General features: G+C 36.0%; 1 protein-coding gene across 2 annotated transcripts in view; it reads left to right on the top strand.

Moving 5' to 3' along the window:
- Positions 1 to 18,683, top strand: part of CERT1 (ceramide transporter 1) — a 149,638-nt gene that overhangs the window by 33,641 nt on the left and 97,314 nt on the right. For both annotated transcript variants that reach the window (XM_004466536.4, XM_004466535.4), the window contains exon 3: positions 6,077 to 6,193. In XM_004466536.4, the coding sequence (XP_004466593.1) occupies positions 6,077 to 6,193 (117 nt within the window). The remainder of the gene's footprint in view (positions 1 to 6,076; positions 6,194 to 18,683) is intronic.

Here is an 18,683-nt window from a genome sequence, read left to right as displayed (position 1 = left end):
ATAGAGCAAAGGCAGTACTGAGAGGGAAATTTACAGCCCTGAACACCTATATTAAAAAAGAAGAAAGAGCTAAAAATCAAAGATTTACGTGAACAACTGAAGAAACTAGAAAAGGAAGAGTAAAGCATTTTTAAAGCAAACAGAAGAAAAGAAGTAATAAAGATCAGAGCAGAAATAAATGAAATTTATTGATCGTTATCTCAATTTTAGAACTTTTTCAGTACTCCAAAAGGAGAAATCCCTTATACCCTCCCATTGTTGTCCCTTAGAATTGATATATCATCTTTGCCATTGCTGCAAAAATATTATTTCAGTAATTTTACTATCATCCTTCAAGTTATAGTAGTTGTGATTTTCCTGAGTATTACAGTATTTTTAACACTTTGTAAAAGAAGAGCATTCTTAAACTATTTACCACATTCTTCATCCACCCCCTGAAATCAGTATATTATACTTCCCTAGATTCTTCTTGAGTTTTTTACAATTGACTTTTTTTTTTTTTTTTTTTTTTTGAGGTACTGGGGTCAGACTTGAACCGGGGAGCTTGCATGTGGGAAGCTAGTGCTCAACTACTGAGCCACATCAGTGTCTCCGTGTATTGGTTTTTTCATTTTTTCATTTTTTTGTTTGTTTTCAGAAAACACTGGGGGGAAGTGGATGTAGGTCAAATGATAAGCTTCCGCCTACCATGTGGGAGGACCCAGGTTCAACCCCTGGGGCCTCCTGGTGAAAAAGAAGAAAAGCATGCCTCTGCTTGAGCCATTGCCCGTGCAGTGAGCCGAGTGCCCTCATGAGTGCCCGTGTGGCGAGCTAAGTGCTCATGCGAATGCCCACATGGCAAGCTGAGTACCTGCACAGTGAGCCGAGCTCCCACATGGCGAGCCAGTGCCCATGTGGTAAACTGAGTGCCTGCACGGCCAGCCAAGTGCCCACATGGTGAACCAGTGCCCGTGCAAGCAAGTCACACAGCAAGATGATGACTTAACAAAAGAGAGATGAAGGGGAGAGTCTAGGTGAAGCCCTGCAGAAACCAGGAACTGAGGTGGCACAGCTGACAGACCTCTCTCCACATCAGAGGTCCCCAGGATAGAATCCTGTTGAATCCTAGAGGAGAAAAAATGAGGAGAAGACAAAAAGAGAAATAGGTACAGATCATCACACAGTGAATGGACACAGCAAAAACGTAGGGTGGGGAAGGGAGGGGAAGGAGGGAAAATATATAAATAAAATAAATAAAGTAAAAAAAAAAAAAAAAGAGACACTGGGGACCAAACCCAGGACATCCCATGTTGGAGGCAGTAGCTCAACACTTGAGCCATATATGCTCCCTCAGTAGACATTTACTTCCATAGATTGCCACTTTCAGACATTTATAAATCAACAGTGTTAGTTATACTCACTATAATATACTACCATCAATTCATTTCCACTCAATTACAGTAAACCTTATTAAAAATTCTACATATATTAAGCACCCACTCCTGTTCCAACCCGTATTCTATTTCCTTGTAATCTGTACTCTACTGCAAGGGTTCTTAACAAGGAGTCCATGAGCTTAGAAATTCAAAAAAACATTATTCTTGTGGGGATGTGTTGGTGTGTCTGTGATATATTTATCAAATGATACACAGTGTAGTGTGGACTTAGTAAGGGGTCTGTGGTTTTCACCTGACTGGCACAGGGGTCAATGGAACAAAAAATGTTAAGAACCCCTTTATGTTTTCTTTTTTGTTGCCAATTTCATTTTCCCTTTAAATTTTTAAGTCTTTTTTTTTTTTTAACTTAGTTCATGTTGTCTTTTATATTATATCTCTCACCTTTTGAAGTTGTTCCTCTAACTTTGTCCTTTATCCATTGTTCGTTTCTAATAATTATTTGTAAATGCCAGCGCTAGGGTAAAAAAGTAAGACTCTCATCTCAGTTCAAATTTCAAGGAACCACCAAGAAAAACCTCAGGGGAAACGGACTTTGGCCCAGTGGTTAGGGCGTCCGTCTAACACATGGGAGGTCCGCGGTTCAAACCCCGGGCCTCCTTGACCCGTGTGGAGCTGGCCCATGCGCAGTGCTGATGCGCGCAAGGAGTGCCCTGCCATGCAGGGGTGTCCCCCGCGTAGGGGAGCCCCACGCGCAAGGAGTGCACCCCGTAAGGAGAGCCACCCAGCGCGAAGGAAGGAGCAGCCTGTCGAGGAATGGCGCCACCCACACTTCCTGTGCCGCTGACGACAACAGAAGCGGACAAAGAAACAAGGCGCAGCAAAAAGACACAGAAAACAGACAACCGGGGGAGGGGAGGGGAATTAAATAAATAAAAATAAATCTGATAAAAAAAAAAAAAAGAAAAAAAAACCTCAATAATCAAGATAAATAATAATCTGATGAAATATTTTTTAAAATGCATATTGGACAAAATATTACAATTTTGAACAAAGGCAGGATTAATTGTCCTTAAAATAAGTAATCTCCATGTTTTAGGGTACATTCATGTATATGTGCATGTGATGTGATGTGATGTGAGCTTTATAATTTTCAGTTTGTTTCCTTAAACACATCCTTTAACCAAATCTCTCATTTCCTTTGCCCTGTAGATTCAGGTTACCTCTCTTTCACTTTGGGGTTTGAGATTTATGTGTTTTTCACACACCTGCCAATTATTGCTTCTTTTTTCTATGCTACCCATTCTCCAGATTGTTGATGGTAGAATGGCTATTTTGTGACCATTTTCTTTTAATTCCATCTCTGTGAGTAGATATCTTAGAAATACTGCATGAAATTCAAGTGAGCCTTTCAAATTCTTTAATTCCAGCTTCCAAGGCTATTATTTTACTCCATTCCTATGTATGGCTCTTCATCTGCGAAAAGTTTAAAGTTGCACACATTTCCAATCCTTAAAACGTATGGGGAAGGGAAGCGGACTTCGCCCAGTAGTTAGGGCGTCCGTCTACCACATGGGAGGTCTGCGGTTCAAACCCAGGACCCTCCTTGACCCGTGTGCAGCTGGCCCATGCGCAGGGCTGATGCGCGCAAGGAGTGCTGTGCCACGCAGGGGTGTCTCCCGCGTAGGGAGCCCCATGTGCAAGGAGTGCTCCCTGTAAGGAGAGCTGCCCAGGAATGGCGCTGCACACACGGAGAACTGACACAGCAAGATGACGCAACTAAAAGAGACACAGATTCCCTTGCCGCTGACAACAGAAGCGGACAAAAAAGAACACGCAGCAAATGAACACAGAGAACAGACAACTGGGTGGGGGGGGAAGGGGAGAGAAATAAATAAAAATAAATCTTTAAAAAAAAAATGTATGGGGAAGAGTTTGTAATTGTTATGCTTATAAGATTTAATAATTTTGTAAATTTTATTTGTGTTGATTTCAGACTCTATTAATTCACACCCAGAGAGAGCTTAGCTGTAGGTTCTTGTTTCTGAGAATTTTTAAAATATGATGTTGGACCCAATAGAAGATTATATAGATGTCAAAGCTAGGAAAAACTAGTAAATTATGAACTATATTTACTTTAATTTTTAAAACTTTAATGGGGATATTGAAAAAATGCAACATGTAAAACATTTTCATGAATTGTGACTATAAATACAATGAGAATAATCATGGAGGAAATGTTTAAAAACTCCTGAGTTTCTTAAAACAGACTGATCAACAGGTTAACAAGTTAAATTCTTTTTTTTATTTTTATTTTTGGTTCTTTAAATGGTGTATGTGTTTCCTTTCCTCCAAGAAGTTTTTTCAATAACTGTACTCCATTCTTAGGATTTCTGAATATTCAGCATTCAGTTAAATTTTTAGTCATTATCTTATGAATGTCAAGTTGTCTAATATGTCTTTCTGTATTCATAATTACCGAAGCTGGGTATGTATTGTATTGTTCCTTTCTTTTTAGCACATCCTACATACCACTGTAGTTCTTAATATGCACAGCACATAGTGATTCAGGAAATGTTCATTTGTATATTTTAGCCAGTCATAACCATTATTTATTATCTTAATTTTAAAAGAACTGTTTCAGTTGGTTGAAGAACATGTGGACTTGTCTTGTAATTGTTTTGCTAAATAAACTGATAAGGAGATAAAAGTTTGATATTGTTAAAGAATGGAGAGAGTAAATACACAAACACTGGAAACACTATATGTAGATTCCATTTACCAAATAAGTTTATGCTACATTGACCAGAGAGGATTCTTTCTCCTCTAAAGCTAAGATTGTTTAAGAAAGGGGTATAGATTGACTCAGTACTGTGTCCAGTGGGAGAGGAGATGGTATATGGAAGGTGATCCTATCATATTTGAACTCATAATATATTTACTGGATTGTGTTCACTATGTTAATATGTTTTAAAACTTTTTTTTTTTAAGAAAAATTTGTATTGGGGAAAAATCAAGACTATAAAACATTCATTATTATTTTCTTATAAAGAATGTAAAACTCTGAACCAAAAAGTTACCATTTTCATTTGGTGTTTGTTAGACTTTTATGTAGGGAGTGTCCTTTGGCTATCTAATACAATCTTATTCGTTTTATGTAATGTTCATTTTACTTTTTGTTTTTCATTGAAAGTGTTCCTGGCTGTTGCTCTCTTTTTTAAATTTTTTTTATTTTATTTTTTATTTTTTTAAATTAATAGATCACAAGGAATGTTACATTTAAAAAACATTAAAAAAAACAAAAAAACATAAGAGGTTCCCATATAACCCACTCCCCACTCCCTACCACATCATTTTTATAAATTATACTTTTTTGAAGATATATACATCACACACAAAAAATGTTACACTAAAAAATATAAGAAGTTCCTGTATCCCCCCCACTCCCCCAGACCACTCCTCTCTCTCCAACAACCTCCCTCATCATTGAGGCACCCTCATCGCACTCAATGAACACATTTTGGGGCACTGCTGCACTACACAGATAATAGTTTACCCTGTAGTTCGCACTCTCCCCCAGTACATTCAGTGGGTTATGTCAGGATATATAGTCCAGCATCTGACCCTGCAATATTATTAAGGAAACTAAAAATCCCAAAATTATCCCCACATCACATCTCTTCTACCCTCTCCCTGTCCTCAGCAACTACTGTGACCACTTTCTCCACCTCAATGCTAAAATTTCTTCTATTACTCATCACAATAGTTTTATAGTAGAATATCAGTAAGTCCACTCTAGTCCATATTTTATTCCTCCATTCTGTGGACCCTGGGATGGCAATGTCCCCTCCACCTCTAGATCAAGAGAGGGCTTAGATTCCACATGGATGATGGATGCAATTCCTCTGCTTTCAATTGTAGGCACTCTTGATTCCCTGGTGTGGTGGTTGACCATCTTCACCTCCCTGTTAGCTGACCTGGCTAAGACCAATGAACCAGAGAATAGGAGTTGCCACTCTGCTGAAGCTCAGGGCCCAGCTGGCACATGGGCAGTCCAGAGATTCAAGTCTCCTGAGTATGGACCATCCCTAGCACCAACCACATGTTCAGTAAAAGTGACAGAAGAGGCATGTATAGAAAAGTCGTATCTTAGTCCAGCTCTGTTACTCTCAAAGACACACAAGAGCTAAGAAGTTATTTTTAGATACTTGGGGAGAAATTTTATATTATTTTGTGATGGAATATAAAGATATCTTGTTTATCAAATTTAAAGAAATAATATTCTTCATGTTGGAATTTACTTTTGAATAATGGGGTCAGGAAAAAGGTAATAAATGTCTTTCCTAAAATTTATTTTGCTCTTTTTATTATAATAATAATAATTATTATTATTATTATTCAGTGGTTTTACCACTAGTTAATTCAAATATTTGATGAAAATATTTCCTCTATGTTTTGAAATGGATGTTTGTGTCAACTTGTTAAAAGAGTGGTGAATAATACTTGGAATTTGGTAACCATGCCCTTATTGTGCTTTCTTATCTGAGACATCCTTGAAAAAGTTATTTGAGTATAAAAATAGAACAGTAAAAAGAGTTTCCCACCAGCACAGAATGGGTTATGTTCATGTTTTTGCTGTAGCGTATAATACTTCTAAGAAAATAATTAGCATTTCTTTTCATTTTCTACTTTTTTCCGCACAGCCTCATGATTTTGATGAATGTCGATTTGATATTAGTGTAAATGATAGCGTTTGGTATCTCCGTGCTCAAGATCCAGATCACAGACAACAGTGGATAGATGCAATTGAGCAGCACAAGGTAAAGTCTCCGTTGTTTACCTCTCCATGGAGGACTAGGAAAGAGACTGGTAATAACTCCTTTAAAAATTCTTGAGATGTAATATATGCTCCTGAAAGGTTTAACATTGGGTGGTAAATAGTACAGCAGTACAGATATAAATTTTTAAAATAATATGATTTCTAATATTTTACACTAAGGGAATTTATTGTGATAAATTTTAAAAATCATTAATTGAAACAAAAATATGCCTTTTTTAATAAAATAAGTCAATTTTCTTGTTTAGGATTTGCTTCATAACAAATACCTTTTTAATGATCTAGGTAAAGGACTTTTGTAATAACAGTAGATCATAAAACTCAAATATTTAAAAACTTTAGTGTGAATTTTTATAGACATCTCTAACCATTTGGGTAAATTCTTGTGTAAACATTTGTGAATCATTTAATCTTTGTAAATGTGAGACTATTTAGTAATAAACTTGTAGAAAGTCTCTCTTTTATAAATGTAAAAGGCACATTCTTTAATATTTATTTATTTATTTATTTTTCTCCCCTGCCTCCCCACCCTGGTTGTCTGTCCTCTGTATCTATTTGCTGCATCTTCTTTGTCTGCTTCTGTTGAAATGCGGCATGGGAATCTGTGTTTCTTTTGGTTACGTCATCTGATTTGTCAGCTCTCTGTGTGTGCGGCATCATTCCTGGGCAGGCTGCACTTTCTTTCGCGCTGGGCGGCTCTCCTTATGGAGGCGCACTCCTTGAGCGTGGGGCTCCCCTACATAGGGGGCACCCCTGCGTGGCAGGGCACTCCTTGCGCGCATCAGCACTACGCATGGGCCAGCTGCACACGGGTCAAGGAGGCCCGGGGTTTGAACCTTGGACCTCCCATGTGGTAGATGGACTCCCTAACCACTGGGCCAAGTCCGCCGCCAAGGTACATTCTTGTAATTTAAACCTACTCTTTGATTTCTGCTGTGAGAAGTAGACTAAAGGAATATATAATCTGCATTATTAGCTAATTTAGTAATAATATAAAAACAAACAGGGCAGATTCTAAATTCATGTGCCATTCTTGAATGAGACTTAAGAGAACTTTTTATGTATTTAAATACTTGTCTGTACTTGCCCAATTGGGTTTCACAGAGTTGTAATTGAAAAACCTATTTTGGTTATCTAATAGACACATACTACACATACATACACACCAAGAAAAAACTAGCCAGGCCTAGGATATCTTAAGAGTATTCTTTTTTTTTTTTTTAAAGCAAATCAATTTTCTTGATACATATTCGTAAAACATACAGTTTATCCAAAGTTTACAATCATTGATATTTGGTATAATCACATAGTTGTGCATTCAACATTTCAATCATTATTAAAGCATTTTCATTATTTCAATAATAATAAAAAACAAACAAGAAAACACTTCACTTCTCAATCTCTCTCTTTCTCCTGCTGTACACAGCTGCTGTTTCTGGCTATTCTTGCACAATTATTTATTTATTAAGCAGTTTTATTGAGATATATTTACATACATATGATCTATCCAAAGTGTATAATCAATGGTTTTTTTTTTTAGGTGTTAAAAAAATCCTTAATGTAAAATTGTAAAATAAATAAGAAAATAGATGGAAAGAAATAACAAATTTTAAAAGAGACTGCAAGGCCAGGTTAGAATTAATATAATCAATTAAAAAAAATAATGTAGCAACAAATATTTATAAATATAAATAATTATATAAAAGAAATTAATTACAACATAATTCTAATTTTTATGTTATAGCTCTAACTGTTGCACATAATAATCTCTAAGAATGACAAATTATTGGTTTATTTAATTTCCATTTAGGCCATAATTATTTCTAGACAATCAAATTCCTAATTGTGAATTCTTCACATCTTATTGGAATGAATTATAAGCAGATAATTTGCCAATTCATAATTTTATGAGGCAGAAGAACTCAATCTTGTTCAATAGTAGTCATGCTAAATCATTTTGATCTAGATAGATTATTTTGATTGAAGAATATGAATAAGAAAGGGTTAAAGAAAAATGAAGTATCCAAAAATATATCTCTTCTCCAATTCTCCTCAATTAAAAGCAAGTGTTTATTTTGTATGAAAAAAAATTACAGAATACCGATCACAGGAACAATTTGCCAGTTGCCCTAAGTAATTATTGTCCATATGCAATCATGTTATTTTACTTTTATCTGGTCTACTCCAGCTCTTTTTTGGTTACTATTTGCATGGAATACCTTTTTCCAGCCTTTCACTTTTATCTGAGTGGGTTTCTTGTAGTCAGCATATAGACGACTCATATTTTTTCATCCATTCTATCAGTCTGTGTCTTTTGATTGGGAAGTTCATCCATTAACATTCAGTGTCATTACTGTAAAGGCATTACTTACTTCTTATCCTTTAGTTTACCCTTCCTAATAGTCTTCATTTCTGAACTCTTCTCCAAATCTTTTGCTCTTGTTTATTCCTTTCAGGCTGCAGCACACCCTTTAGTAGCTCTTGCAAATCTAGTCTTTTGGTAACATATTCTGTCAGTTTTTGTTTGTCTGTGAAGACTTTGAACTCACCCTCATTTTTGAAGGACACTGCCGCATACAGAATTCTTGGCTGGCAGTTTTTTTTCTTTCAGTACCTTAAATACATCATACCACTTTCTTCTCTCCTCCATGGTTTCTGATGAGAGGTCAGCACTTAATCTTATCGAATTTCCCTTGTATATGATGCTTTCCTTTTCTTTTGCAGCTCTCTTTACCTCTGTATTTGCCATTCTGAATAGTAATTGTCTTGGGGGAGGTCTGTTCGTGTTTATTCTGTTTGGGATATGGTGTCCTTCTTGGATATTGAAATTTATCTCCTTCGTAAGGATTGGGAAGTTTTTGGTAATTATTTCCTCAGATGTTCTTTCTGCCCCTTTCCATTCTCCTCCTCTGGGACACCATTTATGCAAATGTTTGTGTGTGCTTTGCATTGTTGTTCAATTCCCTGAGACTGCTCCATTTTTTCCATTTTCTTCTCTTTCTTTTTTCCTGTCTTTTCCAGTTCAAATGTTCTCTCTTAGAAATTGCTAATTCTGTCTTCAAGCAATTCATATCTGCTCTTATCTGCCTCTAATTATGTTTTGTTTTTGTTTTAGTTTTTTAAAAAATTTTTTATTTTGAACAGTCCACTCTTAAACAACCAATGGATTAAAGAGGAAATCACAAGGGAAATTAGGAAATATCTTTTTTTTTTTTTTTTTTTTAGTAAAACCTTCTTTATTCCCATACAACATGATTATCTATGTTCTGGGGGTATCTGCAAATAAAGGTCCTAGTACTAATAAGTGAGCTTGGCGATATTTCAGGATACAAGCTAAAATGTGAACACAAATTGTATTTCTGTACACTAACAAGAAAACTAGAAATTGAAATTTTAAAATTAGTAACATTCCCAAGAGCTTAATAGTATAATATACTTAATTTAACAAAAGATGTGAAATACTGATACACTGAAAATCACAAAATGTTGCTCAGAGAAACCAAAGAAGACCTAATTAAAGTTCATGGATTTGCCTACTCTATATTGTTAAAATGCCAGTTCTCTACAAACTGATTTACAGATTCAGTACAATCTAAATCTAAATCCCAGCAGACTTTTTTTTTTAAAAACTTATCTTGAAATAATTTCAAACTTACAGAACAGTTGCAAAAATAATTCAAATCCCATGCAGAAAGCTCCGAACATTCTAATGTATGTTTATTTATCTCATCCATCATGTCTTTCATTCCCATAAGGTCTGTTACTTTTCTTTTTTTTTTTTTTTAAAGATTTATTTATTTTTATTTAATTCCCCCCCCCCCCCCCCCCGTTGTCTGTTCTTGGTGTCTATTTGCTGCATCTTGTTTCTTTGTCCGCTTCTGTTGTCGTCAGCAGCACGGGAAGTGTGGGCGGCGCCATTCCTCGGCAGGCTGCTCTTTCTTTTCACGCTGGGCGGCTCTCCTCACGGGCGCACTCCTTGCGCGTGGGGCTCCCCTACGAGGGGGACACCCTTGCGTGGCAGGGCACTCCTTGCACGCATCAGCGCTGCACATGGCCAGCTCCACACGGGTCAAGGAGGCCCGGGGTTTGAACCGCGGACCTCCCATATGGTAGACGGACGCCCTAACCACTGGGCCAAAGTCCGTTTCCCTGTTACTTTTCTTTGTAGGCTTTCAAATTGTTCTTTGTGTACTCTCAGTGTCTTCGTAAACTCCTTTATTTCTTTAGTCATATTTTCTTTAAATTCTTTGGATTTAGGTGAGTTGTGTGATCATTAATGATTAAGTCCTGTATCTCTTCAAGATATTTGGCTCGTTCTTTTGGCTGGGCTATCTCTTCCTGTTTCAGCCTAGTATGGCTTGTTAAGTATTTGCTGATGTCTCGGCATCTGAATATGTTGGTGAATTTACTCTTGATTATAATTTCTCTTTCTTGCCTACTTTTTTTTCCCTACAGCTCTTCTTTATATTTGGTTAAACTTATTCTCAGTCATTAAAATTCTTTGTATTTGGTTAAACTTATTCTCAGTCATTAAAATTACCCAGCTGCGTACTGTAAGTGATTTATTTCCTCCCTATTCTCCTGAAAGCTGTCTATAAAGTATTATTTTACAGATGAAAAACCTGGTAGTTAGATTAAAATTAAGTAAATTGCCTGGGACTCTAGTACCTTTTGATTCATGTGTTCTTACGACCATTTTATGTTGATTCTGCTTTCTCTCAATTAGGATTTGTAGACTTTTATTTCAAAGCAATTCCAATAAGCTCACCTCTTGCCAGTTAGAGTGTATATCTGAGTTCCACTACTGTATACATGCAAGACAAACATGAACACCTCATTCTGCCAATGGATTGCCAAAAAGAATAGTGCAATATATTATATTGGTTAGTGTTTGGACGCTGGAAAAGTCTGGCAATATGGGGTTTGAGTCCAGACGCTGCTACTAATTAGTTTTTTCACCTTGGTATGTTACTTAATAGAGAAAGGAGGACAGTATGCGGTATTGTTACGCCCACAAAACAAAATCAAACAAACAAGCCAAATACCCCAGTCATAATAAGGCAACCGTTTTGTCCTTCATAATTGGCCTGAGCTCCTGTCATTCCATCCAGGACTGGTTACCGTAATTACAATAGTAGGCAGTCTTTTTCTGTTCTGATATCGTCTGATGAGTCTTCATTGCTTTACCTTTTTATTGGGCCTTTGTTAGTACTTCTGTGACAGGTTTCAGTAATTTTTAACATCTGGAAGAAGAGATTGGGTGAATCTCTATTCACCCAATATATGCTCTTATGCATATTATAATAAGTATATGTATTGATTCATTTCACTCTATCTCTCTGTCACACACACATACACATAGACATAAGTATACATACACACATGGAAATAAGAATTCTAATAGGACCTTTTCAACAATACAAGTATTCTCAGAGATACCATCATGTTGAAAAAATTAAGTTTCTTGGCTCTAGCAGAATTTGTGATAATCACGACATTCCTTTATTCCCAGAGGAGAGCAACCTTGGTAGATTCTGAAATCTTGGTGGTCATAGGCCCTACAGATTTTCTCCACATTTGGGAAAATATCCAAAACACATGAGAAGTCTTAAAAAAATAGGCAATTGGGGAGGAAGAATCCAAATGATAGATAATTTTAACAGATGTTGGTTTTCTGTGGTGGGAATCTACGGGCAGTTGTTTTGTAATTTAATGTTTTTGTATTCCCTGGTGTACTTTGTTCTTATCTCTTTGTGAAGGCCCATTAGTTCATGTGTAAAGCACCATTGAATACGTTTAGAATAATAGTTTGTTCTCAATCTGAGAAGTTTAGGGATTTTTGTTTGAGAAAATTAGGTGGAAAAAAGTTCCTAAAAGGAACTTACCAAACATCATCTATACATTTTCCTTGAAATGGGCATGAAAAAAGTTTCTTTCCAAAATATTCCCATGGTTGAGCTACCAAAATGACTACCAAGACTCACTTTAAAGATCTTTTAAAGATTGTGTTGCTAGTTGCCTTAATGAAAGGTGTTTTTGCCCCCCCCCGCATTCTGTCTCAGAGTCAGCTTGATTTTGATGCTTTTTCTCTTAATTTTAGGAGTAAATTTCTGCTTATCTGACACATTGCCTTCTTTGGTCTTAAATTTGACATAAGCCTATTAGGCAGATTTACCTGTTATGTCTTAGCAGTTTTATCACGGTCATGTAAAGTCATGCCATTTTAACAACTACTATATTGGAAAATTTTCTTAACAGATACCAGGAGTCCTTTATATTTTTTTATATTTGTCTGCTTTACCATATAAACTTAGCTTTTCATTTTAAGCCTGGTTTAAATGGCAAAGGCTTAATTAATGATGCAAATATGACTTTTTAACTCATGTTCAATGTATACTTTATATAAGTGATTTTATGATGTCAGTGGATTAGAACCAATTCTCCGTTTATCTTTTTGCATCGTGTGACAGTGATAGAGGGAAGCAGATGGAATCAGATTTTACTTCCCCATTACATCCAAAAGTTTTAATTTTTGAAGGAAGGGCACATCTAGTAGCTGCCAGAGGAGCCAGGGCTGTGCCATTTTCTGAGGTAAGTTTTGAAGAAAAACCCAGCACCTAGAATCACAACTGAATTTTATTAGCCAGCCAAGAAACTTCACTATAGCTCTGGATCTTTCGCTCATTGAAATCAAGAATTTGGTTTGTTCCTAACAGTAGGAGTTCATTATTAAATTGCTTGCCAACAATGCTTTTAAACATGGTTAGTACATCCTTTAAATAATAACAGCAACACTCAAGATTAGCTAGCATTACACTATCCGCACTTCTGAGATTGGTGAAGTTGAGGAAAAAAACAAGATACCAATCCTCTTTAGTTTTCTTCATGTTTTAGAATAAAAATAATTAAACTGTCAAGGGTGTATAAAGTAACTTTGCATTTGTTGCCTGCAACTTTTGAAAACTGGATTCACCTAAGCCATCATCTGTTACATAAATACTTAAAGTGAACTGTTTTGGGAAGAGGGAAAAAAGATGAGTAATGTATAACATTTTCAACTAAGTTCTTTTTTCTGGGGAAAGAAGGGGCTTATCTTTTACCAAGATGACACAAGAGGATTGGGAAGCTTGTACGTCAAACAGTGAAGCAAGAAAGAAACTGAGATTATATGATGTGAGAATCATTTTTTACAATATCTCAATATGGTATTTGAATTTTTATTTAATAAGAGAAAATTTCTGACAGTCGCTGAGACAGATGGGATTCTGCTTTTCTGTATTTGACGTGGAAAGGTAATAATGGGTTGGCATGGCTTACATATATTGACAACAATGGAACCTGTTTTCTAATTTTAATTGTTGAATATATTGGACATAACTTGGGAAAATGTTTCTTAAAAAATGATAATACACAAAACTGCTCCTAGTTAATAGCCTAAAAAAGATTTTGCTAATGTCTTTATTGCCTGGTAAATATTCTTGGCTATTAAGTGATGAAAGACAACACTGAGATAACAAATAACTGGAAAAGGTAGCAAACACAGAGATGTCCTACAGATCAAAATGTTATACTAACTGAAAGTAGTTCTGCCATTTTTCTGTTACATAGAAAATCCATGTGGGGAGTGGGTGTAGGTCAGTGGTTAAGTGCCTCCTTCCCATGTATGAAATCCTGGGTTCAATCCCTGGTACCTCCTAAAAAAAAATCCACGTACTTGCCAGACAAGATATTTGATAGGAATGCTTACAACACTGTCTATTTCCTAGCCCCTTTCTTTAAACCTTACAGAAGTTTTTCATTGTAGGTGTTACGTTCATTTTGCACACAAATGAAATTGTATGATTAAGAGAACATAAGTAAAATGTTAAGCATATGTCTAACAAATAATAGGTGATTAGTAAATGATAACATTACATTTCCAAGAAGAACACTCTAAAATGTTTGCAATATCTGCCCCCTTTCCCAGTTCTTTTTCGGCCTTTTCCTTATGGCTGCATAGTTGAAAAATAAAAAATAAACCATCAGTTCACCCTCTTAAATAAATCTTTCCTATCCAGCTATATATTTTTAAAATTCCTATCTTTTAAAATCATCCCTGTAAATAGTTTTATTGATTACATTTTACTGGCTCCCTTGCTCTGTTTTTTAAAAGTAATATTTGCTCATTATAAGGGGGAAAAAGATGCAAAACTAGTTTCAGTCTTAGAGCCCTAGATAATTATTCTTTGTTTTGATATATTTCCTTCTTATTCGCTGTGCATTTCCCCCCATAATATTATGGAGATCACAGTGTTTATATCCTGCTTTTTCCCCATCTGACATATTTCCTTCTTCTCACACAGCTTTGTTAATAATTTATTGTCCTAGTTTTTTGTTTGTTGTGGTTTTTTTTTTTAGGTACTAGGGATAGGGATTGAACCCAGGAAACCAGCACTCAACCACTAAGCCATATTGTCTCCCCTGATTTGATTTTTTCATTTGTTTGCTTGTTGTTTGTTTTTGTTTTTAGGAGGCACTGGGGATAGAACCTGGGACTTCCTATGTGGGAAGCAGGGGCTCAACTGCTTGAGCCACATCCTCCCCTATCCTGTCATTATTTTTTTCATGATTTATGTATTATTTCTCTCCCATCCCCCCCCCCACCCTGGTTGTTTTTCTGTGTCTATTTGCTGCGTCTTGTTTCTTTTGTCTGCTTCTGTTGTGTCAGCGGCTCAGGAATCTGTGGCTCTTTTTGTTCCGTCATCTAGTTGTATCCATTCTCTGTGTGTGCGGTGCCATTCTTAGGCAGGCTGCAATTTCTTTCACACTGGGCGGCTCTCCTTATGGGGCGCACTCCTTGCGCGTGGGGCTCCCCTACGCCGGGGATACCCCTGCGTGGCAGGGCACTCCTTGCGCGCATCAGCACTGCGCATGGGCGGGCTCCACACGGGTCAGGGAGGCCCGGGGTTTGAACCGTGGACCTCCCATGTGGTAGACAAACGCCCTAACCACTGGGCCAAGTCCGATTCCCCTGTCCTGTAATTTTGATGCCTTCTTTTTTCTTTTTCTTTTTTAAAATTTATTTAAAGGTTTATTTAAAGATTTTTTTCATTTCATGGTAACTTTACCAGCATAATTTTTAAATTTGTGGCTTTAAATTTTTTAATTTTATATTTGTTCTTATATTTGTAGAAGTGATATGTAATTAATGTAAATAATTCAAACAGTACAGACAATACAGAAAAGTACAAAAATTTAAAAAAAAATAATTTCAAATTCAGTTCACATAGCAGTGACCACTATTCAAACTTGGTAAAGATTCTTTTCAGATATTTCTTTGCATATACAGCCCTGCAGTTTTTTGTTTTTTTTAAGATTTATTTTTTTAATTTACTTATCCCCCCCTCCCCTTGCTGCTTGCTTGCTCTTTGCTCTCTGTGTCCATTCACTGCACTTTCTTCTGTGTCTCCTTGTCTCCCTTTGTTGTGTTATCTTGCTGCACTAGCTCTCCGGGGGCACAGGCGTTAGCTCTCCGGGGGCACAGGCGTCAGCTCTCTGTGGTCGTGGGCCAGCTTGCCTTTACAAGGAGGCCCTGGGAAGCGAACCCAGGGCCTCCCATATGGTGGACAGGAGCCCAACTGATTGAGACACATCCGCTTCCCCAGCCGTGCAGTTTTGCATAAATCATAACATACTGTTTTATAGATTTTTCCACACTCAACAATAAGTTGTGGATATTTTGTCAGGTTTGATGTAGATTTCATCCCCCACCCTGTAAAAAAGAATAGCTATCATAGAAAATTTATGTTTGGGGACAAAGTCCCAGAGTAGTAAACAGTGTTCATTTGCTGGCCATTTTTTATGTCCATATATTTCTTTTAGTAACCTTGCATTGAAGAGTAAGTGGTTCAGATCCCCTGGCCAAGTATCATCTTACTATTTCCAACAGTCCCACAAGTGCTACTTAAAATTAATAAGCCTGTTTTTTCTCCCAGAGATTCAGAAAATGCATTGACTGTTCCACCACTCTTACCACTTTGCAATTAAAAGAATGGAATTATGACATTTTTACAGTGTTCTTATGGAACTGTCTTCTAAAAGAAAAATATTTATTGGCCCTTTTCTTTAGGGCAAAATATACAGTAAGAAAGACAAAGAGCAGCAGTGGTGTTTTGTTAAATCTGCTGCCAGCTCATTCTTTCTATTATTTGTTTTCCCCTATGTAAGTGTTCCTAGAGTAGAGAAATAAAGGAATACTCCATCTTTGTGGAAGGTGAAAGGGGGGGGGGTATTAGCTAACATTTATTAAGCTCTTATGATATAATGTAAATATTCCAAAGCATTGCTAAAGGTTTTTTTCACTATAAAGCACACTTCTTATATCCTTGTCTGTTTTTTCAAATTCTACTATTTTAAAATAGGTAATACCTGCTTACAACAAAAAAAACATGAAAATCTCTATTATACCAGTAATAATGCAACACATTTTAAGTAATGGATAATGAATATAGAGACTGATAGCTTTTTAGTTCCTTTTTCTAATATGGCCTTATAAGCAATATATGGACTTTATCCTAGGAGAAATGGGTAGCCAAATAGAATTTAAAAGAGGACATGAAAGAACCCGATGTCCATTTTCAAAGGACCAGTCTGGCTGCACTGGGGAGAAAATTTCAAGGGGGATAAGACTGAGGCAGTTAGAAAGCTGGCAGATTAATCCAAATGAGACATGAGGTGCCTAGGAACAGAGAATGGCAATGGGAAAAATAGAGAAATTAACAGATTTGAGAGAAGTAAAAGCAAAGATTCTGAGTGTTGAAATTACATGGCATAATGATTTGTATCATGAGCTCTTGAATCAGGAATTGAATCCTGGCTCCCTTACTTAACAGTGTGTAACTCGAAGACATTATGTAAAATCACCTATAAAATGGCTGTTATAAGAATAAAATGCGATAATGTACTTAAAGCACTTCAGATCATAACTGGCAAGTAAGTACCCTAAGTATTAGCTTTACTGTTGTTGCTATTGTTATAATTTATTATCCAGGTGACCCTCTGGAATTAATATGTTAAACATCCATTTTAAGTTACTCAACTATTTCCTTTCATCAGTTCTCTCAGAGGAAAAAAAAATCTTCCTTAATAACATCAAGAAAAAAGATAATTAGACCTTTAGGGTCCCTTGTTAAACAAAACCAAATTTCAGAGTGTCAAATTTGCTTTCTTTACAATTATCTTTTGTGTCATAGATTGGGTTCTTAACAGATTTTGGTACAGAGGAAGGACTGAGAGCTTACTGACAAACCTACTTTTTAATTAGTACCACAGATTTAGAGATATATTATAGAATCAAAATCCCTAAATTATAAGAAGGAAGATCTGAAATGATAGAGAGCAGGACAACTTTTGTGACCTTCTTGTTCTACAGTGCCACATTTTATTTGGGCATTTTTAGTGCAAGACAGTATCTTACTTTCTTTTGGCATTCTTTTAAAACTTAGTTTTCCAGATAAACTTAATGTAGAAGGATCATTAATGGCATTGGAACTTTAGTCTATGTGAGCTAGGGCCTTGTTTAACCCTTCCAGCCTCAACTCACAATGGCGTTTTGTTTTCTTTTTTTACTTATTTTTATTGGAGGAGTTGTACGTTCATAGAAAATTTGTGTATATGCCACCATTTTTAACACCTTGCCATTTGTGTGGTAAGTTTGTTATAATGCATGAAGGAATATTTTTATAATTTCATTTTGCTTGTTCAGATATTCTGTAAAGGAAAGTGCTTTTCATGCTCTTTTTTAGTAGGAAAAAATGCGAAATGAATAACCAAGTCCCATAAATGACCTTCAGATGAGATGTTATATTTGGTACTGATTTTTAAATTATATACACACATTACTAAGGGATTTGAAGTAATTGTCTCTGGGTAGTTCATGTGGACTAATCTGAGCAAATGTTTTCCAACATGATTTGAAAAAAGTATGTATTCTAAGTGTAGTTATTATATTTGCATTAATTTCCAGTTGGTTAGAATATGATAAGTTATTTTTAATGCCACTTTCTTGAACATATTTTAAAGTTTCTTTGATTCATGTGGTGCTGCAATTTCTGGGAATCCTTGTGGGCTGAATCTTTCCCCAAATGTTATATTTCTCCAATTGGATTAACAAGGGGCTGTCTTATATTTGGTCTTCAGTAGATGTGTTTAATTTTTTGCTTAAGTTTTGGCATTAGATTTTGTGTACAGAATTATTCTAGACCAGCTACATTATTTTAAAGATTAGAAAAATTAAGCCAAGATAATGACTGTCTTGTCTAATTGTCTTTTGGTTACGTTAGAGCCTATCTTCTACTCATTTTCCTGTGTCCAGCTTTGTAGAGTACTACTTCTTTAGGAGGCTCCCTAAATATTTAAAAGGCTAAAATATATAAGATTTTAATTTCTATGAGCATGAAATTGTCATGCTGAAATTTCTTACCTCACATAATATA

Source organism: Dasypus novemcinctus, chromosome 2, assembly GCF_030445035.2.
Source record: "Dasypus novemcinctus isolate mDasNov1 chromosome 2, mDasNov1.1.hap2, whole genome shotgun sequence".
Lineage (NCBI taxonomy): Eukaryota > Metazoa > Chordata > Mammalia > Cingulata > Dasypodidae > Dasypus > Dasypus novemcinctus.
Note: the sequence above shows the minus strand (reverse complement) of the source record. Positions and strands in the feature narration are given on the sequence as shown.